Source organism: Hylaeus volcanicus, chromosome 1 (genome assembly GCF_026283585.1).
Source record: "Hylaeus volcanicus isolate JK05 chromosome 1, UHH_iyHylVolc1.0_haploid, whole genome shotgun sequence".
NCBI classification, from domain to species: domain Eukaryota; kingdom Metazoa; phylum Arthropoda; class Insecta; order Hymenoptera; family Colletidae; genus Hylaeus; species Hylaeus volcanicus.
In genome coordinates this window covers 19,457,697-19,485,574 of record NC_071976.1, presented here as the reverse complement: position 1 = coordinate 19,485,574, position 27,878 = coordinate 19,457,697, and the positions used below count along the sequence as shown (strand labels likewise).

The window sequence follows — 27,878 nt, the reverse complement described above, 5'->3', positions numbered from 1 at the left end:
TCGTTCGACGTGTTTAGATCCCTACGTGAAAGTGTGGTTGCAATTCGGCGACAAGAGGATCGAGAAACGAAAGACCCCGATATTCAAGTGTACTCTGAACCCGGTCTTCAACGAAGCGTTCTCCTTCAACGTGCCCTGGGAAAAGATTCGAGAGTGTTCGCTGGACGTAATGGTAATGGATTTTGATAACATCGGCCGAAACGAGCTGATCGGACGGATTCAACTGGCAGGTAAACAAAAACACTCGAAAACATTAATTTCATTATAATTTAGATCAAAATAAAATAAACAACAAAGGTAGTTCTGTATTATTTGCAAGTAATCCACAAGAAGAATGTGGAAACAGAAATAGGGCAGATCGTGTTTAATGCAATGGACGTGTTTACTTCATAAGTAGATTGTGCACCGGAACACACGAAGACAATGCTACTCGTATATCTAATACACTATTGAACCTGTGTCTTCCCTTTGTTCTTAATCGAGTCAAGGTTGAGAATACTAGTTCACACGAGAGGTCGTCGTGAATGGTAATAACAGCAAATATAGTTGTCCAGCTTAATAATGGAACTTGTTCAATTCTAAGCCAACGCGATGACAAAGTTAGCTTTCTAGAACCATTGTTTGTAAAATTCAATATCGTTGTAAGATCCTTCTTCGATATATTATTCCTGCTGCGATAATATTGTTGTAGGCCGCGGGTAACTCATTCTCTTCTTGCGACAAGTTCAATCCAATCATTGATTCAGGACTTTGAAAAGCAAACGAATCATTTATATATACGATTATTGATTCAGGACTTTGAAAAGTAAACGAATCATTTGTATATACGATTATTGATTCTGGACTTTCGAAAGCAAATGAATGTTTGCCTGGTCGGGGCGACCTACTGTGAAGATTGATTAATTGATAACGCCTTTGTTACACAAGTAGAGAAAGTGTACGTATTATTTCATTTTAATTAGGTCATTTGTTTATTTATTTATTGAACTGAAAATTGAAGTTTGTTTAGCCAAAACGATATTCATTAACGCCTCGGTATTCAACGGAATACTGATTGAAATGTTTCAGGGAAAAACGGGAGCGGGGCGAGCGAAACGAAACATTGGCAGGACATGATCACGAAGCCACGCCAGACGATCGTTCAGTGGCATCGACTCAAGCCTGAGTAAACGTTCGAGTGCGCGATCCATATCTGTATTTCGCGGGAGCGAAATCGTCGATCTAACTTATACCAGTACCTCCCGATCTCTCGAACCTGCTCGACTAAATTGGTATTCGGTTGTCCTCCGACGACGCGAAACCGATCGTAACCATTCTACGCGTCGTCGTTGGGTGTCGGCGCCGATTCAGGCTTCGAAAGTCGCGAATCGGCCAAAATGGTCGCGACCGTCGATCGAGACGCCACGTTTCCCCTGTTCTTGGGTTTCCCTCGCGTCGCGCGTGGTCAGCCTGCGCGTATCCACCATTGTTGGGCAAACCACGATCCACGATTACGATTATCGAGCGATCAGCGATCACTATTATCGATTAACAAATAATCAGACAGGGTTAACACCGTATGGTTATCAATTGCTCGTTTCCGATTGCAAATTTCTTGCTAACAATCGTGAGTATCGCAAGTGTAATCGCAAAGTGATCACTGCCCAACTCTGGTTCGCCCCCTTTTAGGTTAACCTTCCGCGCAGAATGGAAAGATCGAGCGTGGCTCCCTCTACTTTCCGACAATACGACTCACAAACGCCACGCGGTCTCTCCCCGCCGGGTCGAAGAGTCTCGCGAGGCGATATACGATTTTCATTTGAATCCGCGTCGACGATATTCCCTTATTACGACGTCACGGGCCGACGCTTTACATATTTCACTCCCCTCCCCTCTCCCCCTCCACGCACACACACACACACACACACTTTCGCCCCGACCTCCCCCCGACCATCGATACCCACTTGTTTTTCTTTTCGTTTCTTTTCTTCCTTCGTGCACGACAACGACTCAACGGGCGAACCGTATTCGAATTCACTTCTGACACGAACGATAAACGAGAGCTCGTTTTCACGCGAGATTGCGTGCCGCGGTCGTATACGTACAACTTGAGCGGCCATAGACGCTCGATAAACGTGACCGATCGATGTTACTTTCGCGACTTTATTGACATTTACATCGAACGTTATTTTTATGACTGTTTTGCACGCGTAAATACGTACCTAGTACGTGATACCGTTGCTTCGAGTAACCCGTTGACGCGATCAAGCGTTTCCTATGTCTCGTGTATCCGGTGTCTTTCGATTCCAGCGCCAACCGCCAGCCCCGAGCGGAGCGGAAGCGTCGCGAACTACCGTCTAGTCGAGTTCCGCGTTGCTCTTTTTCGCGTCGGCTCCCGCGGATCACCGTTTGGTAAAACTTAACAATTATGGTTCCCTAGCTATCAGTCGTCACTGAACGGTGGATTCAAGGTATTCGTGTCTATATGGAAAACTTGCATGGAACGTATGCGTAGAATGTACTCCATGAATCATTTAATAATATTAATAGTTCATTTTGCATAGGTTTCCCATTATTAAGGGGATAAATGCGTAGAATCTGCAGTCTAGTGATCACGATTAGAGATTGATAAATAATCAGTGATGATAAGTATGGAAGATTTCAAAGTAATGCCTCGGATATTGATAAACCTTGCTCGGATTCGCGAACAGACGTTACCTTGACCACTATCTATGAATCTCATCCCGCTCTCTGTCGACCCAACCCCGGCTAGTGATAACTCGCAAATTTTTCAACACCATCCAAGACGTTGACAAATGTATCTTCCAATTGCTGATTACCGATTAATCCGACAATTGCCAGTGATCATCCCGAAAGTAGTCGCAAAGCGATCACGTGGCTGACGGTGCTGCATAAAGCGGGTCGATGCGGTCGAATCGATAAGAGGAGCTATAAACGACAGCTGGGACTCGACAATTCGGTACTTTTTCTGTTCGTTTACCACCCCCGAATCCTCCATATCGATTGACGTTCTCCGTTTCCACCGATTCCCACCAATCCCCAACCACCCCCGACCCCCACTGCCCCCCGTCAGTCTGCCACATATGCCCAAAGATTGGACACGTGCTCGCACCGTTTGTCCTTGCTCCCGTACCCTCCCATCCCCACCCCCCGCGAACCACCCACTCTTTCTAGGTTTTTCTCAGCCCTCAAGCCCCTCCGGTTTCTTCGAATCCCTCTCTTGTTAATTTTCGACGAGCGATCGGAACGGGACACCGGGACGTAATGTTGAATTCTTACTAGTAGAAAACGATAAAGCAGTGATATTTTTGACGGAACTTTTGTATCGACGAAGTCGGAGATTTTTTGGAAGCGACGAAAATTGTGATCGGTGTTATACCTTGAATTAATCTTAAGAGTTACACATTCAAATAGTTTGCTGTTGTTGACGATAAAACGTAGAGCGATCCCCGATGATCGAATTCAGATTTTTTGCAGCAATTGCAGATTTTCGCGAGTGCATACGTGTATACGTGAGAACGTGCGTGTATTTACGCACGGTTGGGTGTACGCGTACACGCGTATACGCGTATACACTGTATATGTATTTGCGCTCGGTGAGTGTGAGTGTGCGTGTTGCGTTTGCGTGTGCATTTCAAACGGCGCCGCGTGAAAGGGTGACTTGGCGAGAACGAGCAGCGTGCGATCATGAGCGTCGACACAACAAGAGATTTAAAAAGAAAAAAATGTAAACACCACCCCCCGTAGCGATTAGGTTTACGCGCGTAGATATTGCGCTCGCGCCTCATGAGTGTGTACCGCGACGTCGCAGAAACAAAGATATGTAGCGCGTACCAGCGCAGTCGACGAATATTTTTACATTCAACGATTCAATTTACGAGCTGTAACGAAATACCAAACGATTTCACGCGCGGGCGGACTCTAGTTCAGGGGATGGGCAAAATCGTCAGACAGGAATATTTGAGAAACAAATCGTTGCACATAAATTGGAAAAAATACACTGACAATGGACAAGCAGAAGTTTCACTGTTCGGATAAATCGATATACAGTGGTGCCTCGGATATTGAGAAAACCTGCTCAGATTCGAGGTCAGATGTCATCGTATTGGTTATGCTTGTTGGGCTAGAGTGAAAGGTGGTTGGCTGATGAAAACACCTCACCTTGAAGATTCATTTACGTAGATAGACGTTTCCAATATTGTATCATTATGCGAGGTATCGCTGTACCTAATTCGTACTCGATTCAAATTTTGCCCATCGGCTGCGCTTTGAGTCGCGTGCGCGCGAAACTCGTGGAAGAAAAATTCATCGTTAATTACACGAACACACATACAGCCATTTCACATTACACCAAATGAACACAGACACGCACAAACAAATACACATACAGATACACGTGCACAGAGACACGGCGTACGCAGCGCGACGCACAAAAATTCGGACAGGTCTACACGTACACGCATCGCATATGTGTACACGCAAGTATCGACTAGCACAAACAAGAAAAAAAAATGGTAAAAAAAAAAATACAGTTAGACTAACGTTTGTATGTTGTGTAGAGACAGTGTATTATATCGTTGCACGCGAAATGCAAACATTTCAACTGGAAAATTCCGATTTGGCGCGAACTCGTTGAAACGGGACGCGTTAAAGCGTTTACGAGAGAGAGAGAAAGCGTTCACGAACGATTAAGACGCGACTTTTGGAAATGTCCATGATCAAGTGCCAAAACTACACGCGGACCTCTGCTTTTCCTCGATCATCGCGCACCCGCAAGTACGAATAGTCGCGTTCGTGGGCAAGGACCGTGAAAAAGAGCTTACAAACGTACGATATCAATTAAGGGCGAGTTGTACACGTAGACTTTAGTTCAGTGGTTCCGTACTAGGGCCCACTATTTTACGATACACTCTATTGCACGATACACTCGATCAGGAGTATAACAAGGTTTGCATACAACTCGTCGATATATAAACACTGAAGAAATAACATGTTTAAGAAGAATATAAAATTCGTGCAATAGAATAGAGACGGGCAACTGGGTTTTCCGTGAACCACAGGCGAGCACAGTTACGAGTCCGCCCACATCGCAGCGAGACTTGAACGGACTAGGACCAATCGTGCACGACTTCTACGTTCTCACTGCGTTTGCTCTCCTATCTTCATATGTCACTGTGACGTCACTTATTTCTGTGCCCGTCAGTGGTACGCGGGCCATCTTCTTGCCCATGCATGGAGGGTTAATACATGTACCACATCGTGGGCTCTAGTCTGTGTTGCGCATATACCGATCACCGAATAGATTTTGTCGATAGAGCAAACCGGTCGCGAACGTTTTGCGGTTTAACGCGTTCCGTCGCGACGCTGGGAGCGCGCGTTAATTCTAAAAACTTTTAGAGCCAAACGAATCGTCGAGATAGGTAGGGTATACAGCTAACAGTACGCGTTAGTTCGAACTGGATGCGAATTGGGCCTTATACCATGGATTACCTCAATCGTAAGCGGCTTACGAGTCAAGTTCGAGTTTGCGATAAACGATAGCGAGCGCTAATAGGATTTTAATACGCGCGTGATGATGATTAAAAAAAGAAAAAAGGAAAAAAAAATATAAATAAACGCGTCGTCGTTGCTCGACATTTACGAGCTTAGCGATCGAATCCCCTTAACCGAATCCGAGTTACCGGTTCAGCTGGTCGCGGTAGAATCGCGTGTTACAGTACCGTAAAACAATAAATACTACTTCATGTGGTAGAGCTACGAAAGGTTCGTTGTTCGTTGGTCTGAAGGATGATACTTGTTGTGGCATAAAAACAAATATAGGGAGAAAGAATGAGGGAGGCTAGTTCTAACGAAGGATGGGGTTCAATTTTCGCAATGAACGATAAGAGTTTAACGACACGTGAGAAGAAAATATGAGAAATACAACGAATCGTAGAGTCGTAGGTAGGAACGAAGAAGATAGGCGTAGAAAGAGAAGATAAGAAATGAAGAGAAACAAAGTGTTTTGCATTGCGAACGTTGAGTTTTAGTTTCTCGAAACTGTTTTACAGAGAATTTAAATATCTTTTCGAAAGTTCTTTTCCATTTTACAAACCGAGGCTTCGTTATCGAGATATAAGCCGCTAAAGTTTTCGCGCGACCATGACACGTGCCCGTGACTTCCGCTCGCACGATCGGCTGACTGGAATAAAAATGGCGCGCGCCGAAAAACATATCAATGAAGTTCAACTGGTCGTATCACAGTAAGGAAGCTTCCGATTGCAAAGTGGAAGAAGAGTTTTCGCGTCGAATGATCGCGTTACAGTTGAGCGATGTTCTAGATTATAAATTAGCATACCTTCTCACCTTTCTCTTTCTCTTCCTTTTTATTGAGAAGCATGTATCATCTCAGAGACCAAAAAACAGCGAATATTTTTAAAACTCTACGATAAATACTTCTCCGAGGAACGGTCGATCTTCGGTCTCTCGCCCTCTTTCTTCTATCTGGTTTCATTTGCTCGGTGAACTACTACTACTACTACTACTACTACAACTACAACAACAACAACAACAACAACAACAACAACAATACAAACGCGTATCGATTCGGCGGAGCTGCATCCGAACGTGGACGTGAAAATGTAACAAGAAGGGGGGGGGAGGAGAGAGAGTGAAATGGTGGAAGCGCGCTCGGAGTTTTGTCGTTAGAACGCGCGCCCGCATACTGTACAAGGCAATCTACAACCTTATGGAGATATTTTACAAGCATTCAAAAAGAACTTATTCTAAACCAAAAATATGTTACGAATAACTTGTTCTCACTTTGGAGTTGCAGGAATACAAAGGAACATTTAATTGGCTAAACTCTTCAAAGAAAATCCCTCTTGAGGATAATTATGAATTATAGTGTTAGAAGAGTGCTACAGGCCCCGACCATGGGATGGGCCATAGTAGCCATTGGCCCAGTTGCTAGTAGCGTCTGTGTACGCGTGACTCGATATTTAGCTGCGTGTCTGTGAAACAAGATAGTGTACCTACCTCTAGGCGACGCTTTTTGTAACCGCGACGAGGATGTCTTTGATTGGTCAACTCCAAGTGGAAGGAGCCTGCATCACTCTTTCGCTGTCTTTACACCTCCCGCATTAATCAATGTCTCGACCTCCGACAACTCCAAAGCAAGAAAAAAGAAACATCCTCGCCCAAGAATACCTCTTGCAAAATATCGCCGCAAGCTCGTAGATCGGCTGGTAGATCAGAAAGCCGCTGAGACCCGTGGAACTCGATGAAATAACCAATGAAAAAAAAAAAACGAAGGAAGAGCGAGGCGGCTTGGAACGCATATCAAACGGTGGAGATGAAGGCGGCAGAAAATATGTATAGGGAAATACGTAGTTAGAGAATGTAGCGGATACAAAGTGATGCATTCTTCGCTCACTGGACACGCGCGAGAGACGCTCGCGATGGATCAGCTCGAGCGAAACGGGACCCGGAGAGAAACGAATTTTTACGCCAAATTTGGGGGAGCCAATAGCAGTAGCGAAAAGAAGGGTAGGGGGTGGATGGAAGAAGTGGTAGAGGTGAAAATTTCAGCTATCGATCCATCTGGACGCCTCTCACGCGTGTCCGGTCCTCGCAGCGCGCAACACTGTATATTTTTTAGCTTCGTATTGCATACACGTACGTTACATAAAAAAGAAAAAAAAATCGATCGTATCGAGAGAAACAGATCAAACAACTAACTAACCTATGTACTCATGGATGTTACCAAAACAAAAACCGGAAAAAAAAGCAGCGAACCACGCTGGCAGACAGCGTTGAACATTTATTATAGAGATGCGTGGCGCACGTAATGCGCGCCAGCTCTGTCGGTTCGGCTACGGGTTTAAACGTCGTATCGTTTCCGTGTCGTAGTGTTCCCCACTGTTTACCCCCCCGACCCCCGGGAGCCCCCGGAAAAGAGAAGCCCACACCCCCAAAAAACCACCACCCCCGTCGAAGCGCATCAATTAAACTCTTTGCCGCTTAGCCGTAATCTCGATATCGCTGTGTGTTTTCCTTCGTGATATCGTTTTGCGTTCAGGTGCAGATCGAACGGAGGCGTTTATTATTTCCTGAATATCGCTTTGACGCTCGATATACGTTATGTATTCGAATAAAAAGGAATTTCGTTTCGGAAAGACCGCACTGCGTACGCTTCGTTACCCTCCATTAGTAGAAGAGAGAGGGAGGAGGCGCGAGAGCTTGTTTATTTCTGTGGAAGTTCTATGACAATTTTTTTTTTTTCAGAGAGAGATAGGTGATATATTCTTTCATACAAAAAGTAGAAAGCATTTGACACCTTGACTCCCTCGAATATGTATTTCTTGAAATTAAATCGATACAAGAACTTTTTGAATTTCAAAGCTTAGGTCTGATTTGTTTTAAAGCGAACGCAATTCTGTGTTTTGTTAGTCAATGTTTGGTTCGAAAAACTAGAACGGAATATTGTTCGAATGTCCCTATAATGTTGGAGGGTTGATTGAAATTATCGACTCGACGAGAGGGAGGTCCATTCAAACTGGAAGAGCTTTCAGTTTTCTAGCATTAATGGTGAGGAATATATTAAACAATACAACGGGGAGATCGATAAGTAAATGTACAGCGCTGGAGGAGTTCAAGAGGCACAAATAATAGTTCGAGTAATTAGTTCGTTCGCTTTTCACAGAACACAGGGTGGGGAACGCTGGTCTAAGGTTTACTGGGTCACCTTCTTTCAATCGTATTTCTGTGATTTAAAGATGATAGCTCTTCACATATTTTATCGAACATTCCAATTTATTGTCCTCTTTCAGTATTTACTTTCATTCATTATGTTCGTACTAATTGTTCACTCGAAGTTAATTTTATTTTATTTCACGATATTCAAGATCATGTAGCTGTTAAGATGACATCCCAATGACATTGGTGCGCTGTAAGAGTCGCGCGACCGTCGTCATCAGTTTGAATGATGTTCGCTCTATCAAGAGTCGAGTCTTGATACCTGCTGTGTTTATCGCCAGGTGATAGAGGTCTGCGTAGAACTTCAATAAAGAGAAGAATTAATAGTAGATAGAGAAACATAAAAAAGATTCCATTTACCTTGTTGTCTTCATCATCAAGGGGTAAGTCTGAGAACTCAGGGCTGACCTCGGTGCAGCGTATGCGCATGGTCCTCGAGTGCGTTACTAGGAGCGTTATGCTCGTTCGCTGAACCAACAAACATATTTGAAAACACCCAACCCCCGGAGAGAGGGTTGTAAATCCATGACAATAATTTGAATTGAACCAGTAGATAGGACAGCGAGTACTTTATAGCTTTATAGAGAGAGGAAAATGGAGCCTACAATTTCTAGAAGCATGTAGAAACAGAGTAAACAGATACAATTGCAGAGAAATTGGATGAAAGTTAACAAAATATTATAGTCCAGAAGATTGGCGAACAAGTCACCGAGAACTTAACCCTTTGAACTCGAGGTCTTTTTTTCTGTTATCTACTCGAGATGTTTCTTAGCATTGTATTGCCATGAATTCTAAGCTATCTAGATTTGAGAATAAGGTCACCTTTACCTCGCCGACAATCATTTTATTGACACTTGGAGCTCCAAAGAAACTAAACCTAAAGAAACATTAGGTATTGTAGATTTGCTGCGTGAAACCTAATGGTGACTGAGAATCACCTCCCGAGTGCAAAGGGTTAAGAAATAGAGACAAGAAGGCTTCCACGACCCTCAGCTTCGGTATCGATCCAGCCAGATCATAGATCCCTCATACCAAGGTTTGGAAATATCTTAAAGAACCTTTCTTTAAGTACCCTGAAAGTACCTTTCTTGAAGAAGTCTGAGTAATGTATTCGGAGAGATACCTCTTTGGCAACGCAGCCGTGGACCTCTTTGAACTGCAATACGATCTCCCAGAAGCTGCGCGTCGCGTTCCATCGAGACCAGGCGAAGGTGTAGGCGGTAGACAACAAAGCCATGCACTCTTGCAAGTGTTTCTCCGCGATCGGATGCTTAGTAGCCAGTCCTTTCAAATAGCTCGCGGCGTCTCGCTCAGGAAAGAGGTCGCATCCGACCTGTTGCATTCGCTGGCAAGTGCGAACGTTTGCTAAAATACTCGGTCAAACGACACGGTACCGCTATTAAAGTGTTTTCGAAAGAGGGTACATACTTCGATCAGGGACTCCAGCTCGATGAATTCTTTGAGTATCCCTTCGAGTGGCTTCGACGAGCCACCTACGAGCGAGTTCAAACAGACTCGATCCTCCTGCGTTTAAGATGAGAGAAGAAGGCTTTGCTGATTACTCGAATCGTATTTATGCCACGCACAGAATTTCTTTATTTACTTTACGATACTTGGTTTGGCCTATCGAGGTTTGGTTGAATTCTGGTGGCGTTAGTCGGTGAACCAGGCATGGGCAACTGGGAGCTTACGAACCAGTAGTAGAGGTTATACTTGCTATAGCCATGGTAGTATTAACCTTTTGCACTCGAGATATGACTCTCAGTCACCATTAGGTTTCACGCAGCAAATCTACAATTCACCTGATGTTTCTTTAGGTTTAATTTCTTTGGAGCTCCAAGTGTCGATAAAATCATTGTCGGGGAGGTAAAGGTGACCTTGTTCTTAAATCTAGATAGCTTAGAATTCATGACAATAGAATGCTAAGAAACATCTCGAGTTGCTAGTAGATACCAGGAAAAAAGGCTTCGAGTGCAAAGGGTTGAACATCTACGTGTAGTAGTGTCAACGTGGAGTACTGCTCGCAAGCATCCATCTTGCCCATGCCCATCGTGCCACTACCTGAACCAGTATTTTTCATGTTGTACAGATAATACTTGAAACCAGCGATATCTTTGAAGGAAAAAATGCCCTGATATTGACGTAAGAGTTAAGTCAGGTGATCAGGTATCGTACTCTGACTATGAATTCAGCCTGAACCGTAGCCCCAGTGATGCTCAAGACCACCCCGCCATTGAGACGGCCACTCTTCCCCATTTCAGGCTTCAGTTCCCAGCTCTGGAACGGCAGATTCGCAAACTTGTAGGCGGCTAATCCGTGAACGCCTAATTTACCGCTTCTGAACGCGATCGTCTGCTTCTCCTCGTTGTACTTGATGTCGTGGACGTCCTTGGTCGACCACATATTCTTCTCTGTTATCCAGTGGGCGACCAATGGCGGCTCGAACCAGAAAACCGTGTCTGGTAACCTAGGAAACCGAGTAGGATCACCCAGATCGCAAGAAGATGTGGAATATGAGCTACAGGGTTTCACTAAGGTTGAAGAATCATCAAGGCGTGATCGAGTCAGGTCAGAAAGAGTACGTATAGCCTAGAAAAATACAAACTCGAGAGTAATCAAGACTAGCGCCTCCATTGCGGTTTCCAGAGCCTTCATCTCCGCCTCGATTACTTCTGGCGTCCTCTCAGAGTCGGGCGCTGGCTGTGGCGGGACGTAGGGTCTCGAAAATTGGACGAACTTTGGTTCCTTGGGCAGCTCGACTGCGAGGCATATCCAATATGGATGAAAACGTATTATTTATCACATGAGAATTGCATCATCTCGAATAGGCTGGACTCACGAGTTGTCAGACTAGTCTCTTGGCCCAGGTCCTTGGGTTGTGGTGGTTGGTAGATGAGGTTCACGTGAAACACTCCTCCGAGGATTCTGTATTTCCGTAAATTGACTTCAGTCTTTTCGCATTTAGTGAACAGCAACTTTCGAGCCTCTTGTCGGTACTCCTCTGCGTTTGAAAAGGTATACCGATCAAGATTCCAATGCCTGGTGCCTTCCGAAGAGTCTCAAGATAAGCTGATAAAGCTCACCTTCCCTCTGCCGAAGGATTTCGTTAGGCGTGGGCAAGTATGGCAGAAGTTCCGTCTCAGGAGGAACAAAAGTCGCCAGCTTTTCTTCGAACGCAGGAAACGCGCCTTTCGCCGACTGCGGTTTCTTTTGTTTCCTGCCTCGTTTGCCTCTTCTCTGAGCGCTAGCTGGGACAGGTGGGTTCTCCATCCTCTCTAGTATCGCCTTCTTCTCTTCCAATCGCAAGCTTCGTTCCTTAGCTTGCTCCTTTCGTATCCTAAGCTTCTCTTCGTGGTCTCTCTTGGAGAACTCCAGGAGGCCTGAGCGTGAAAAAGAATGTAAAGAAACGAAACCAAGTGAAAAGAAAATGTTCAGGGAAGATCGACGCACTGAGAGTACTGTCCCACAGCTCCACGAGTTCCTCAGGAATCTCAGGAATCCAGTAGGAGTTCGTATCGACCGAGTAATGGTCGTAGGCCAGCCAGAGGCCACGAATCGCCATGGAGTGGCAGTCCACGTCTGCTGGCATTTTAATCGTCAGCTTCATCTCTTCGAATTGGACCTCGATTGGCTGTCTGTTGGAATCACCAATGTGTCCAGTATTGATTTATTATTATTATTATTATTACTGATTGGTAGACTCTGGATCTTTATGCAAAATAAAATCTTCACGAACGTGCCTACAAAAATTGAACCTAAATAGGAATTTATTTTATTCTGCAAATATTTTAACATGAACTTTACTTTCAATCTTTTTTATATTCTTGCATATTGTTCGCATTTCGTAGTTTCTTGCACATTAAAATTTCCTATAAATCCATAAAGCTCCGCAGTCTACTGATTGGTTTACCTCTCCTTGTCTGTAAGTCGCTTCATTCCAACTGGCAGCGCTATCGGCGCCCAAACGCAGCATACTAGTTTGGTAGACACACGAACGTATCTGGTCGTCTTCATGTCCTCTCTTGTCATGTTCGCTTCGATATGGCGCAGCAGTCTGTAGCATGCGTGATCTATCCATAGCTGAAGCTTCTTACGCAGCTCTCTGGCGATCTGAGAACGGCGGAGTGACGACGTCTATTTTTAACCGACTTCGAAAAGGAGGTTACTCAATTCGACATGTATATGTTTTTCTTTTCTTTTTTTTTGTACAACGAGTGAGGCATGAGAATTTTCGAATAATTTCGATGTTCCTCTTCGAATATCATTCTTTCGACTATTTAAATATTATTGTTCGAATTCATCCTTCTTTATATGAATGAAATGCTTTTTAAATCCCTGCTATTTATCGAAAAACTCTTTTCAATATTCAAAAACACAATAACTCCAAGAAGACAGCACAGCTAAACAAATGTAAACGAATCAATTTCTTTTTAGTTGATACATAAATATGTAGAAACTTTGAGTGGTCCCTGCTCTAGTAACACTCTAGTAGAAATTCACCAGTTCGCATTCAGCCGCATACTGCCTCGAAATGATCGTGGAGAAACGAATGATCCTCTCGAGCTTGGTTAATAACTGCAACGAATATCGATACAGGGTTACCTTCGACGTTTAATCGTACAGCGAAACGCAAGTGCGTACTTGATCGTAATGACGCGCGCTACCTACGTCAGTGATTACATGACATTTGTCCGCCATCACGTCCATGCTCGTAGTCTCATTCTCCAATGTCCAAAGAAACAGAAAGGTGTTCATGTCGGACAGCGACCCAGGATCTGGTAGACCGTCGCAGGTCATGTATCTCTCCCACTAAAATTCGTAATACATTAAATCGATTCTGCTTTCAGAAATCTGTAATCGGGGGACCGCTGAATCTTCCAGCTGTACCAACATTCTCTTTTTCTTCCAAGATACGCTCATTTTCTGTGTACGCTGACCAGTGCCGAAGCAGAATCTCTCGAGTCTCTTCTAGCTGAGCCTCGCGATCCGCAGCTTCCACCTCCTCCAGTTTCGCCTTCTGCTGCTCGTTGTACAGCTCCAGCCGGATCTGCTCCTGCATGTCCTTTATCATCCGGTCCCTGTGATGCAACATGAAGTAGATAACGTGTTAAGCACAGCTTAATACACAAATTAACGCTTCAGGAATGAAAAACCTCGAGTATTACGAATACAGTAGAACTCGGTCGGAGCCAACCAAGTCTTAGATGCAGTAGAGTACAAGTTCGAGTAAATGGGGTTCTACTGCATCTAAGACTTGTAAATTTGGAAAAAACTTGTAATTTCAATCCCTATTTACTACCTTTATATCGATGCGAATTCATCTTTTCAGACATAACGCGCCTTTCTCTATCATTTACCTGATGTCCCCCGCTTCCTCGCCGCCACTGATGACAGTGGCACCATCGCCAGCAACGGACGCAACCTCCGTCTTCGGGGAAGCTTTTCGTTCCTTTCTCTTCATACCCCGGCGTCTCTTAGACTTAACCGTGGCACGCGCAGTGGCCTTCTACATCGATGGAGACCGAAGAGGATCGAACACGTTTCGTTTCCAGATCGCCTGCGGCGTTCGCGCGAACACAAGCCTGTCGGGAATGTGTCGCAACCTGAGGACGCGTCGACGCGTTTCGAGGAACTCGGAAGACGAGCCAGACAGTGTTGCGGCTCGCGGGACGCCGTAGACGTGGAAGATGAAATGACGCTTAATCTGTATCCTCGCTAGAGCGAACTTAACCTGCCACCCTCGCCACTTCTCGAACTGAAACGTTCGAATTTCGCATAAATAATTAAATCATTTATGTTTTACTAATTATTAGACTGCGGATCTTTATGCAAAATAAAATCTTTGCGAACGTACATACAAAAATTGTACCTAAATAGGAATTTATTTTATTCTGCAAATATTATAACACGAACTTTACTTTCAATCTTTTTTATATTCTTGCATATTGTTTGCATTTTGTAGATTCTTGCACATTCAAATTTCCTATAAATGCATAAAGATCCGCAGTCTACTAATTATTAAGAATGAAAATGTAATGCGAAGATGAATCGTGGTCTACCAAGGACTGTACGCGACGAGGATCATCCGTCGATTTCGCGAATTCCTTCCATTTAGACGGTTCTCCTTCTGTTTCATACTCGTCGTACAAGATTTCAGACAAAACGCGAGGTCGTTCTTGAATTTCTTGGCTCTCTGACCATTCTACTCTCAGAGTTTCCCTGGAAAACGATAAATATGCATAGTGTATATAATTTTTCCTGATTGCTATCTTACATGGCGGGTCAAACCTCGAGTCATGTTCGCCATCCATGAGGTCAGAGGTCAGACGAACGGAGGAAGCTTTCACATTTTCATGCGTTGGCGCTGTGGCCGACGTCGATATCGACAGCGTCGTCGACATGGCGCTCCGATTCGAATAATCAATGAGTTTATCGCCTCGAGATTCTTAGACCTCGCTTACGCGTTTACTATGCGCGTTTGTAAATCAAAAAGTTTACACAATGCTCTATAGAAAGTGATAAACTAACCCAAGATTTTAGCGGCCATTCTTTTCCTTAAAGTAGTTTAAGTTTAACTGCACTATAACGTTTCAAAATATCCAAATTCTATGAAAGTATAAAAATTTTTTCCCTAAATCGATATGGGACCACTTTAAAATTAACGAATATGTAACACACTGTTATTCCGTTGTTTTATTATTTACGACGTTCCTCCAATGTGTCCCAGTTTTATTACTCTGTTTGAACAGCGATAACGATAATTATTGTGACTTGCATATGTTACTTTTATCGAAGTTCTAACCGTCTTGACTATTTAATGCCTTCCAAGTTAAAACACATTTCCTTCGCGAGCATAATCCTAGATCTCCTCGAGTGTGACTTATATCCGTTCCCTGAGCTTCGTCTTCATTCTAGAGAAGATGATCCTTCCTATTCTCTTGATTGGCCCATTTGTGACTCTCCCATTTTCCCTAAAACGAGGACGAAGCCTGAGGATTTGGCACAGTTGAAAAGATTCAGGAAGAGAATTGCGTCGAACAGTAAGAAAAAAAAAAATGTTCAAGGTGACTGCGTCCAGGAGAACCACTGAAATCTTATTAGATTAGGCTTATTAGTCTTTATAGATCTGATTTAGAAATTCAATAACCCCACGTATTGCGATCCACTCCATTGAAGCAAACGCGGCCACTGACCTGCAGTTGGCCGATACGATCCATCGAAGGTCGAAACAAATGTCCGACGAACGATCTATCGCAGTGGTTCCCAAACCTTTTTGTCCTACCGCCCCCTTTCCAGAAAAAAATATTGCTTAGCGCACTCTGGAAATTAATTCTTTTTAAATTTTAATAACAATTAATACGAAATATATATGTATTAATGTTTCTACCCTATTCGTAAAATATAGTAAAGGAAGGTGTAAATTAGAAACATTGAACTTTGAAATTATGAAACTATTTATTGAATTCGGAATAGAATGTAATACAAAACAAACTTACAACTTTGGAAATCATCTTAATGAGAAGGATGAACCTGGTGCGCTGCTAACAATTTAGTAATCCTCGGCTCTATTTTCGCCAGCAGTAATCTTAAATCACCACGATTGTTTATTTGCAATTGGTTTCTTTTTTTTTTGTTAATAAATTGGTTACCGCACTGAATCCACGTTCCACTAAATATGACGAAGGAAATGCAATTAAGAACTTTTGAATTACAGCCCACATTGGCCATCAGCGCCCCCCCTGAAACGTTGCAGGACCCATTAGGGGGTGGTGGCGCCCACTTTGGGAATCACTGATCTATCGGGTGCTCGAAACGAACCTTTGACCCAATGCCATAGATAGACATATGAAGATATTAGATTTCACATTGCAAGGAAATTTACAAGTATTCAAACAATCTTGCGTTCTAAATATTAAATTTGAAGAAGACTACTTATTTAAATTATTATACAATAGTAAATTTTATATTTAACATTTTATTTGATACTATTTGTAATATACGTTATTTGTCTTTTAAGCGTTTTGCGCTTCTGAGCGACGAAGGTTATACGACGTTTGACATCTTGATTAATCAAAAAAATAAAATCAAAAAAATATACATGTCGAATTGAGTAACCTTCTCCTTTTCGAAGTCGGTTAAAAACACGCGATGTGAAGTGCGCTGACGTAATATATGAAAATATGACACATTCACGGTATGGTGTGTGTACATGTGAAATGTGAACCGAATACTACCGAGTCTTACCGGAATAAATCGATGTCAGACGAGTGCTTTCAACGCCTCGAATATCAGACCCCCGATATATCTATATATCGATCTATATCTTCATATGTCTATGGCCAATGCACGATGAAAAAAAAAAAAATAATTCTTTGATGGTCGATGATATTGTTCTTAGGAGAAGTAAATAAATACTTCGAAATATTAATTTTAATTCGAGGCTCTATCTTTGATGACCACTGAAATCCATTTGAGCTTATATTTTGAGCAATTTCTTATTTTTTAATGCGGTGCGATTGATCGAAGATTGATTGAACCCACGAAACGTAATTTGCAGAGAACGTATGCAGCTGATGATATCACACGGCAGTGTTATACAAAAATATCCGAGTCCCACATCAGAGGTGAGAAAGTTCGACATTTTCGGATGTTTCGGTCCGATTAAGCTCCTCTGTGCACTGCATCGTCACGACTGCATCTAAATAATCCACGAATACATATGTAACGTGTGATCTTTGAACTGATCGATCAGAATGAAATTATTCAAAGGTCTGCTTTGTCATTTCCGGCGGATTTCAGTGGTTCGTTCATTCGCGTTTAGTCGTGGCTAGGGAACAAACGGGCATCTAAAAGTGAAGAGAACTCAAAGGAATATCATCGAGGAAAGCGAACAGGTTACTGACATCCACCGTCAGCACGATGGCTGTAAGTTTCGCCAACAAATCGTTCTTTTATTCAACTGCAACATTAACGATCGTATATGAAAACCAGTACCATTTACGTTTAATACATTTCGATAACATTTAAACCACTAGTATCGAGTAGAAATCAATATTCTTCAAGTACAAAAATAGACTCTTGATAATTGTCAATTAAAATTAATAGCACGACCGATTTGAACGTATTATCGATAAGTAGACTGTGGATATTTATGCAGAGTAATATTTCCACTGATACAAAAATAGAATTGAAAGTTAAATAAAGTATATTTTATCTTGTAATATATGTACGGATTTGTGAACATTCTTATAGATTCGCCCGCATGTCAATTTGCCATAAATGCGTAAACATCTGCAATATATCGATAAGTATAGAACTTCTGGATTTTTAGATTGAGATTCTTTTCAACACTAGTCCTTCTTACTAGGCAAATAAAATCGACAAGAAAGCGATGGAACGGAACTCGATAGTCGCGTTCTACGCTGAAAGGAGCATCTTCATCACTGGTGGCACTGGCTTCCTGGGCAAGGTGTTGATCGAAAAGCTTCTGAGATCCTGCCCGGGTGTTCGAGAGATATTCCTGCTGATACGCCCCAAGAACGGAATGTCCATCGACGACAGATTGAAAAAAATGCTTGAATTACCAGTAAGTCGGGGAGATTCGTCGGTAGAAGGGGTGGTTCGATCCTTACTGATTATTTTCACCCTCGAAAAAGTGGATTTTAGTCCTTGAACTCCTTCTCAGTGCCGTGTCTCTCATCTTTAATGATATTTGCCTTGGATTCCGCAGGGATTTTTTAGCTCGCATTTCATTTATACAATTTATTTCAAATTATATCACATATTATACCAAATTTACACATCACATCTCCCTGTATGTGAAGAGATGCTCAAAACCCCATAGAAGCATCAAGGTTACTACAGGAGGCATTGAATAAGACAGAAGATTGGGCAAGAAAATGGAAAATTAAAATTAACCCTAGCAAATCAGCTCGTATCACATTTACCACAAGACATGTTACGTGCCCAGAGGTCACACTGAATAAGGAAAAACTCAAAGCAACTGATAACGTCAAATACCTCGGCCTTCACCTCGATAGAATACTTACTTGGAGTAAACACCTAAAAATGAAGAGAAAACAACTCGACATCAAAATTAGAAGTATATATTGGATTCTGGGACTCAAACTCACCACTCACGCTACAAAACGAAGTATTCCTTTACAAAGCTGCTATCATTCCATTATGGACATGCGGAATTCAACTCTGGGAATGCGCCAAGAAAAGCAATATAAATTTAATTCAGAGATTCCAAAACCAAGCACTAAGGACCATAACTGCTGCATCATGGTATGTCAGTGATGATACCCTCCATAAAGATTTAGAGATACAGTATGTCAACGAGGACGTAAAAGAATTTGCAACTACATATAAAAATAAAATAACAAATCATCCCAACGAACTAGCTAAGATACTAAACGAAGCACCAACGACAAGGAGACTAAAGAGACAAAAGCCAACTGATCTACAAATGTAAATGATGTTTTTTTTTATTGTCAGTAGAAACGCTACTGAACGTCGTCCACACACGCGACACCCACATTGATCAAATTTGCTAGTTGACTCCAAGAGCCAGTTGTAAATTTTCTGTTAATAATAATATAAACAAAAAAAAAATTATATCAAACTCTAATATTTTATAATTATTTCTGTAAGCTGTTCGACAAGCTGCGAGAAGAGCAACCGTCCTCCTTCGAGAAGCTAATTCCAGTTCAGGGCGACACGGCCGTTGAAGGGTTGGGTCTGGGCACGATGGAGAGACAAGTTATCATCGATCGAGTTTCGGTGATCTTCCACGTGGCCGCGAACGTTAGGTTCGACGAGAATCTGCAAAAGGACATATTCTCGAACACCCGCTCAACTAGAGACGTTTGCATCATGGCGGGATCGATGAAGAAGTTGGTGGCAAGTAGACGTTACTTTTTCCTTGATGCTTGATGGAAAAGTCGATTCTACCAAACATCAAACATCTTCTCCCTCTTATATCGTCCTTTGAATCAACGATTGAACACTAATCGACGTTACTTGTGTTTCTTGAAGGCCCTCATGCACGTTAGCTCCGCATACGCCCACGCAGACAAGCCTGTCGTGGACGAGATAGTTTACCCTCCGCTGATAAACTGGAAGAGCGCCATAAAGATGGTCGAAACTCTCGACGAGGAGACGATACGCACTATTTCACCCAAGTACGATACCCCCTCTCTATTTTCACCATTACTTGTTTATTCAGAATAATTCATTGGCATGTTATAATGTAATGGCACGTACATATATAATTCAACAGTCTCCTTAAATGCACAAATTTCTCTACGATAAATGAACAACAACATGATCCGGGATCGGATATCTCGATGAGACAATGCTAATGTAACGATCAAACTTTTTTTATTATTACCGTTTTTGTTGTAAACCTGTTATCATCGTATTCCTGCCATTTTTCTGATTAAAATGAGACCAAACATGACGTAATTCGCAACATATTTACTACATATTGTCTCACCGAAATGATCCCGGTGTTGGTCGCCATTTTCGCATGTCGCTCCGTCCTCTTCTTCGTTCGCTGTCCTTCTCTACACTCGAAGTTTGTTGGCAAAACATTCGAAGATACAGTAACGACTGAAGGAGTCATACAAAATCGGAGACCCAAAACATTGCACTCGAAGTTTTTATGTGTTTACACTTGACACGCGTCGAGCGTCGAACGTAGAAAAGGACAGATAGTGGAAAGAGAAAGAGGTCCAAGAAAAAAAAAACACTCGACAGAAGCGTATCAATCGGTTCGGAACATATTACACCGGTGAATATAAACTCATCTTATAACGCTCATGTTTCAGCGAGAAGGAAGTTTTGTTAACTATTGTTACTTAACGAGATATGATGGTCAAGTTTCGTTTTTCAAATGGAATTATATATTTTTTTTTATACAATGCGATAGTACTTTTCAAGACGAATTCATTAAGCTTTAATGTATTTGCACGATTTTTATTAGTTTTCAAGCTATAACGTTTCAAAGTTTGCAAATTTTCAAGAAAATGGGAAGAATATTGGGATTCTTCCCATTTTCCTTCGTTGGGCCTAGAATCCCAAGCGAGACCATCCGTATCGATTTCAAGAACCGCATGGTGCTTACTGCATCAATGGGACCGGTGTTTTCTCCTTGAAAATTAGCAAACTTTGAAACGTTCTAGCTTGAAAACTAATAAAAATCGGGTAAATATATTAAAGCTTAAGGCCCCATACCACAGTGCGCGCGCGGTAAGTGGGTGTATTTTTAATAATTTTTTTCGAGCAAACGATGAATGTTTCTTTTTGTCATTGATACTTCTATCCAATATATACATAAATAAGACACTACACAAATTTTATAATGCAAATATTACGAATAGTTTGCGGTGTACACCGCTACACTCTGACGAAGTTGCTACTTGGTGGTTGACAGCGATTAAGCTATACGGTTCATCTGAAGAAAAAAAGAATATATATTTATAAACTAGACATATAGGTTTACAGCACCACGTAGGGATTTCTTTATAAAGGGTCCCTTTCTATTTTATTTTTATTCATAATGAATGAAAATTGTCTGTGAAAATGGGAAATAAAATTCGCTGGTCCGGCATTTTTTTTTCTAGATATCGAAGTTTCCCTACGTGATGCTATAAACCTATATGTCTAGTTTATAAATATAGCTTTTTTTTTTCTTCAGATGAACCGTATGGCTTAATCGCTATCAACCACCAAGCAGCAATTTCGGCAGAGTGTCCTTTTGATAGCTGCGTACACCGCAAACTATTCGTAATATTTGGATAAGAAAATTTGTGTAGTGTCTTATTTATGTATATATTGGATAGAAGTATCAATGACAAAAAAAAAACATTCATCGTTTGCTCGAAAAAAATTATTAAAAATACACCCACTTACCGCGCGCGCACTGTGGTATGGGGCCTTAATGAATTCGTCTTGGAAATGGGTTATCGCATTGAGATGTTTTTTGATCCGATGCACATTTCTTAAGTTATCCGTGGTGGTGGATTAAAATTAAACACCCTGTATATATATATATATATATGTATACATACATGTATTATATACGCATATAATATAATAATAATAATATATGTATATATATTATTTATTTCCGTTTAGTTATTCACTCATAAATTTATATTCTCTCATCTAGATTGCGTTATTGAGATAAGTTTTTATAAAGAAACTAAAAAACTACTGGACCGAATTAGAAGAAAATCTAGTTAGCTCTAAGTTAGATTGATACACATCGATTGCATCATCGATCATTTTGATCTCGCTATTAGTTTTTTAAAAAACGTTAACGAAAAATTTGTTTACATACGTACATACATACGCGCGCGCGCGCGCGCGCGCACATACACGCACGCACGCGAACAATTTCTTAAAAATAGGCTAAAATTACTCCAATGACCTTGGAACATGGAGATCTGCTAAAAAATCGATTTTTCATTTTAGGGGCAAATACAATAACTTCCCTATAAATCGGGAAGTTAAAAAAATATATATACTACTATTTGAGAAACGAAACTTGACCATCATATCTCGTTAAATAACAAAGTTAACAAAAATTCCTTCTCGCTGAAACATGAGCCCCATTTTACCATGCAATTTTCATATTTGAAATTTTCCATTCGGCCGATAGTTTTTGGAGCTAGAGCTCCGTATCACTTAGGCTGGGACACCCTGTATATTATTTTCCTGGTTGTAGGTACTTGGGTTCGATGCCCAACACCTACACACTGAGCAAACGACTGGCAGAGGAGGTGATCAACGATTACTCGAAAGATCTGCCAACCGTCATCTTCCGACCATCGATAGGTAAGTAAACCTCGTTATAAGATTTCACCTTGGACAGAGATTACATGCAGAAATGATTGTTGCGTTGTTCAGTGATATCGTCGATCCAGGAACCAGTGGAAGGCTGGATAGACAATTTCAATGGGCCTGTAGGAATGCTGATTGGTGGTGGAAAGGGTGTCCTGCGAGTGGCTTGCACGAACCCCGTATCTGCCTCCGATTTCCTCCCCGTAGACGTCGCCATTAAAGCCATGCTAACCGCCGCGTGGAAACGAGGAATAGAAACGTATCGTATCTAAAGTTTAGATTCTAAACGAACCTACTTAATTGGACATAGCCAGACCTTTGGTCAAAGATATCGAGGATTAACGTGGCGATGGACTACCTTCTAGCGATGTTGCCTGCAGCTCGAATCTGTTCTTTATGAACTTTCAGTATGTTTCATTGAAAAATCCTAGGCCTCTAGAAGTTAGAGATCTGGCTATGTTCACTTCAATCAAGGTCAAACTTCTTTGAGTTCAAGGTCTCGATGTTCAACTTTGAATAATTTCCAGGGTAACCAAGGATCCTGAAGTCCACGTGTACAACTCGACATCCTACCAGATCCGTCGCATCCTCAACAGGGAGCTGGTCGCGATGGGCCACAGGATCAACAGGAATACGCCACTAGAGGGCATCATCTGGTACCCGCGGACCTACATCACAACCAGCACTTTCATTCATTACATCCTAACGTGGATCGTTCACCTAATACCGGCCATATTTATCGACGCACTCCTGAAATTGAGCGGGCGAAAACCAATGTAAACAAACGTCTCCTCTTCGTGTGTATTATTATTGTGAACATCGTATGGCTTGCAGGCTCATCAGCATTCAAAGGAAGGTCTACAACACCGTCGTTCAGCTGCGGCACTTCCTGCACAACGAGTGGACCTTCCGCAACCCCAAGATGCTGCAGATCCTGACCAAAGACGTTCCTCCAGCGGAGAGACCGATCTTCGGATACGACTATGAGAACTTCGACGTAGAGCGATACTTCCAGTGAGTAGAATCTCGTGGACTTGCGACTAGTATGGTTATCTCGACTCGCCATGCGAATAAACATTTTTTCAACCAGGAGCTGTCTAATCGGGGCGAAAAAGTACCTCCTGCACGAAGACATGTCGCGAATGGATGATGTCAAGCGGCATTACAAAAGGTAAAGTGACATTCATATGTACGCTTGGCTGTTTTCACTATACTAGAAGGATGGGTGCGTTTTGACTTTCAAATTGGTGAGCTTCGACCCTAACCCTCCGAGGTCACACGTTCTGAAAATAACGCGTCGGTCACAGGGAGTCCCAATCACCCCAGCCATGTTTAAACGATTGCCGCGTTGTCAGTATCGTTCCGAACGATTCGTAAAAATTCAGGATATTAGTTTGAGCCTTTCAGAATGAAAATATCATGGAAAAAAATTTTTATCAAATTTTCAAAATGGCAAAAAAAATCAGCAAGGAGGCAATGCATGCATAAAAAAAACTTTTTTTTACTAAAAAAAATCATAACTCTGACAATTTTTAATGTATTTTCATAAAATTAATAACTTGTAGTAATTCTAGTTTAAAGTTGCGCATTTTGACCCCAGGTGAGCGCGAAGGGCTAAGAAACCTACGCCCCATCCATTAGATTAGAAGATCGTCCATTACAAAATCCTCTATTCAAAAAGCCTCTTGGCTCAAACCGTTGACTTCAAACTGAAAGATCGCGATGCATTAGTATACATCACACACATGTAATGTCTAATGAATCTCTTTCCAATAACTCATGCAAATGATTACTCGAGAAATCGATACAAGATGAACCTGTGTTAATTCTCATTGAGGAAAACGATTCAGATTACATTATCACCAATTACCCTAGACCATGCATTTACACTGAATCGTTATTGGTGACTAATTCGAGGAATTATAATAGACGAGGCAATTAGTAACAAGAAAAGTTTCGAGTCACCGTGCATTGCATACAGGGTGTGTTGAAAATTAGTGCATGATAAATGTGGGAAAATTCAACAGTTTTCGAGGTAAAACGATGAAATTGTCATCACAGGTGTTCAAGTGTCTTCCGCCTACTTTAATGCATAGCTCGACACGTTTCCTCGTTGAAGTTGGCACGTTCGCGAGAATGCCAGGTTTTTCCCGTAGGCTGGGGGGAGCAACTTGAGGCGCCTGTTTTGTAATGCATCTCTTGTAGTTGATAAATTATTCAGTTCTTAATCTCTGTTATGCTTATTTGCCGAGCATTATATGTACACAAATGACCATGTGTTTTAGTCCACTCTGTATAAGCCTTTAGTGGAACTAGTTATGCAAGTTCGGGTCTTAATTAAGATCATCTGGAGAACAAAAATGGTTATTCCCTGGTACCAAGGTCAATCGGACCAAATGTTTACGCTCACTCGTGAAAACTCTCATCAAAATCAGTACACATCCCTCTGTATCGACCATGGCGATATATAACAAGTCATATTCTATCGTTTGCAAGTCTGAACGCATCTACTGCTTCTATGCTAACAAGGACACTATCGTTAAAGTCGAGTTTATAGCTGCAAATAACGATAACGAATGAAAAGTGTTTGTTTTACTTGGAATGCAGGATCGTAGCTACCAGGGAACAATTCACTCTTACCTCAAAGCACATATTCTGCGCGCAGTTCGTTTGATCGATCGCGTGTCGCGTCCCTCCTCCTCCGCCTCCTCACCACCGAACATACGTGTTTGCCCTTGATTCTGTTCTCCCTCCTTCCGCCATTCTTCCTTTCTTTCCAATCGGTATTTACGAATCGTTCGCGACAACTTAAGCGCTCGACTACTCGATGGTAAGTCAATTCCAGTCTTTGTTTGGGAATGGTGGAGGTGGACGCAGCAGGGCTGTACGAAAACTGGGATCTTCTACGTGCACAGGGGCCCCGGAAATGGAGTATAGAGTAGAAATAAGAAGAGTTTGATTGGGAGATTGGTATAATCTCAAAGATTGTAGCGTAGAATTTTGTAATATAGCGTGGATCTCAGACTTTCTTAAGCCAGGGGTCGCGAGCTCTTACAGGGGTGCATTAAAATTCTTCAGGGTTTCATACATTAATAATATTAAGCTTAAGAAAATCCTTAATGAAATCATCTTTTAAATATTTATGATCATCTACTTTTTTGTGAGTGGAAATTCCACCTTCCATTGTGATAGCCAGTCGAGACCCTAGTATTAGTGTGCTCAGAAGTTTATAAACTTTAGATTCGACCCTAGCTGGAAGCGACGCGGTAGTCGTTGGCGTGACGCTTGGTCGCGAGCGGGAAACCCCGTTCCCTGTATACATAATAACCGAAAAGCCGCGAGCGTCCATGTCTCTCCCACTTGTTCGATATTTTTAGTCGCACGCCGCAATAATTATAGCATTTGCATTCGCCGACGCTGATTCTCGGAAGGACAGCGCATTCGATTTTGCATTCTCGTCGCTTCGCTAAACGCTCTCGACACGAGCAACTATCGTGGTTAACGTTGTTGCTGGTTGTTGCAGGATGGAGTGGCTCGACAGGATATACAACGTCGTCATCATGGGGGTGCTCGCGTGGATCCTTGCAAGGGCTGGATTCTTTGCGCACATTTATAGGCAGTTTCAAATTCTTCGCAGCTACTAATTGTTCCTGAGGACCTCGATCTTCGAACATTTAAATAAAATAAGGGTGAACAGTGTCGTTTGTTGAACGAATAAAACTGATGAAGATACTTTTTTATTCCTCTATCCGCAGCCCTTCCTTGATAAAGATGATTGAAGGTGCAAGAACTGATTTTTCAAGGAGCAGTAGAAAACAATTTCTCCTGTTTGGAGTTCAGAGAGTTAAATGCTTGGTATGTATTTATACCAATCATCTATTTCAGGAACAGTTGGATTAAGGTTACCACTTTTCTTTTTCTCCTCTGTCTCGTAGCAAATGTAACGTATTTCCCACATCCATTTTCATATATCTTTGAGAAAATTGAAAACATCCACGCCTCGAAATAGAATTTTAGCTCGCCCTTCGAGAAACTGTGGCATTTCCACCATTGTCTGCGTTTCTTCGATTCGAGCAACAGCTTCACTTCGAAGCGGTGCTGCACCGATACGCAAGCTAAAAACTTTCCCACTCAACTTTGAATGGTGTATCGTACAAACAATTAGTCGAGATACAGCACCAATGGCGTGAAATTTTTAATACGTGTCTTATCGGGTTGCATTACTTCTCCTTTGACACGTTAAACAAGGAACGATATCAGCACTTCTTGGAGTTTATACATTCCCCTGGCTGCTAGATAATCTTCTATCGCCAGCGAGATGCAGTATAAAGTATTATCAGCGAAATAGAACACAGGCTCGCGATGCTTTGATCGTAACGAGATATTGACTCAATACCTCGACTGTCATGTTCGCCTGATTAAGATCCACTCGAATGTGTCATCCGCAAGATTTTCTAAAAACTGAAGTCATTCGTACCTCCTTTTATTATCTCCTTACAATTACAGAATACAGTGGTCTAGTTGCTGGAGTCACCCTGTATATCAGCACTAACGAGAAAATTTACAACAAATGCAAGGTGAATGAACTTGTCAGGCGAATGGACCGAACAACCGCACCGTAGGCGTGAATGGAAACTGTCTACAACGGTGCAACAGAAGATGGTTATGCTTGGCTATTGGCTGCGAGAGACGAATGATGAGTTCTCGGAATGCACGTGGCATTTTGGACGCGTGAGATGAGTATATGGCGTATGCGTGAGAGCACAAGAGTGCAGTGCTTCAGACGAAGAATGACTGGAACTTGCCAAGATTCGGGGACCACTTTCCAACGTGCTCCTCCCAAAGATCAAATCCAGGAAACCCTTGGGAATATCCCAAGTTCTCAAGTATACCTTCAACTCTCTTCAACTCCAATCGTAAGCGTTGTCGTGCGATCTTCTTAACCCTTTAGACTAAAGGGTTAACAACGAATGCCATGCACAAACAACGACAGAGGGTCCAGTCTCCTTCTACAAAAAATAACAAATTCCTGCTGAAACCACTATATAATCGCACAATTTCGACAGCGTTTTCGGCGTCGCCCGATTCACCTCTGCGTCTTCGTAACGACGCCCCTGATACGATCCTCCTGGCCACCGTTGCTCCCATCCTCGACCTCGTTTGCGTTCGGTTACCGACTGTGACACGCGACCACAACTCCTCGCCCGTATCATCGTCGCGCGTCGAGATATACTCACAATTAGTCTTGAGAACACTGGAGACGAGAGGCTGGAGCAGCGGCGACTGGTGGC

General features: G+C 42.3%; 3 protein-coding genes across 23 annotated transcripts in view; 2 read left to right on the top strand and 1 right to left on the bottom strand.

The window, feature by feature from the left end:
* LOC128880318 (synaptotagmin-7) overlaps positions 1 to 8,160 on the top strand; it is a 68,171-nt gene extending 60,011 nt beyond the window's left edge. For all 16 annotated transcript variants that reach the window (XM_054130273.1, XM_054130291.1, XM_054130282.1 and 13 more), the window contains 2 exons: positions 18 to 230; positions 1,069 to 8,160. In XM_054130273.1, the coding sequence (XP_053986248.1) occupies positions 18 to 230; positions 1,069 to 1,169 (314 nt within the window). In that variant the 3' untranslated portion in view covers positions 1,170 to 8,160. The remainder of the gene's footprint in view (positions 1 to 17; positions 231 to 1,068) is intronic.
* Positions 6,647 to 26,104, bottom strand: LOC128880216 (dynein axonemal intermediate chain 7-like). Of its 6 annotated transcripts, none has more exons than XM_054130056.1 (17): positions 15,930 to 17,381; positions 15,025 to 15,829; positions 14,796 to 14,955; positions 14,094 to 14,491; positions 13,628 to 13,814; positions 13,405 to 13,545; positions 13,237 to 13,311; positions 12,647 to 12,846; positions 12,187 to 12,371; positions 11,820 to 12,116; positions 11,576 to 11,737; positions 11,342 to 11,495; positions 10,912 to 11,203; positions 10,165 to 10,260; positions 9,860 to 10,081; positions 9,097 to 9,204; positions 6,647 to 9,038 (listed from the first exon to the last, which is right to left on the bottom strand). In XM_054130056.1, the coding sequence occupies exons 4-17, from the start codon at positions 14,195 to 14,197 to the stop codon at positions 8,898 to 8,900; spliced, it is 2,364 nt and encodes a 787-aa protein (XP_053986031.1). In that variant the 5' UTR covers positions 14,198 to 14,491; positions 14,796 to 14,955; positions 15,025 to 15,829; positions 15,930 to 17,381; the 3' UTR covers positions 6,647 to 8,897. The 6 variants fall into 6 exon arrangements, 5 of the variants coding, with proteins under 5 accessions (XP_053986031.1, XP_053986051.1, XP_053986024.1 ...); XM_054130076.1 differs by having other exon boundaries at positions 15,025 to 15,707; XM_054130049.1 differs by having other exon boundaries at positions 15,025 to 16,055; positions 16,233 to 17,381.
* Positions 17,519 to 26,319, top strand: LOC128880390 (putative fatty acyl-CoA reductase CG5065). The gene is made up of 10 exons (XM_054130426.1): positions 17,519 to 17,661; positions 18,104 to 18,322; positions 19,393 to 19,641; positions 19,777 to 19,922; positions 22,472 to 22,581; positions 22,654 to 22,846; positions 23,115 to 23,363; positions 23,422 to 23,601; positions 23,678 to 23,758; positions 26,111 to 26,319. The coding sequence occupies exons 1-10, from the start codon at positions 17,656 to 17,658 to the stop codon at positions 26,229 to 26,231; spliced, it is 1,554 nt and encodes a 517-aa protein (XP_053986401.1). The 5' UTR covers positions 17,519 to 17,655; the 3' UTR covers positions 26,232 to 26,319.
* The last annotated feature ends 1,559 nt before the right edge of the window (positions 26,320 to 27,878 follow it).

Bases quoted from the DNA above. Each gene is read 5' to 3' on its own strand.
- LOC128880216 (XM_054130085.1), bottom strand. From the start codon at position 14,197: ATGAAGAGAAAGGAACGAAAAGCTTCCCCGAAGACGGAGGTTGCGTCC. The intron at 13,546-13,627 runs GTTGGTACAGCT...TACGAATTTTAG, and splicing joins TCTTGGAAGAAAAAGAGAAT to TGGGAGAGATACATGACCTG. The intron at 10,082-10,164 runs GTATGTACCCTC...CGCACTTGCCAG, and splicing joins AGCTGGAGTCCCTGATCGAA to CGAATGCAACAGGTCGGATG.
- LOC128880390 (XM_054130426.1), top strand. The intron at 19,923-22,471 runs GTACGATACCCC...TCCTGGTTGTAG, and splicing joins ATACGCACTATTTCACCCAA to GTACTTGGGTTCGATGCCCA. The intron at 23,759-26,110 runs GTAAAGTGACAT...TGGTTGTTGCAG, and splicing joins GTCAAGCGGCATTACAAAAG to GATGGAGTGGCTCGACAGGA.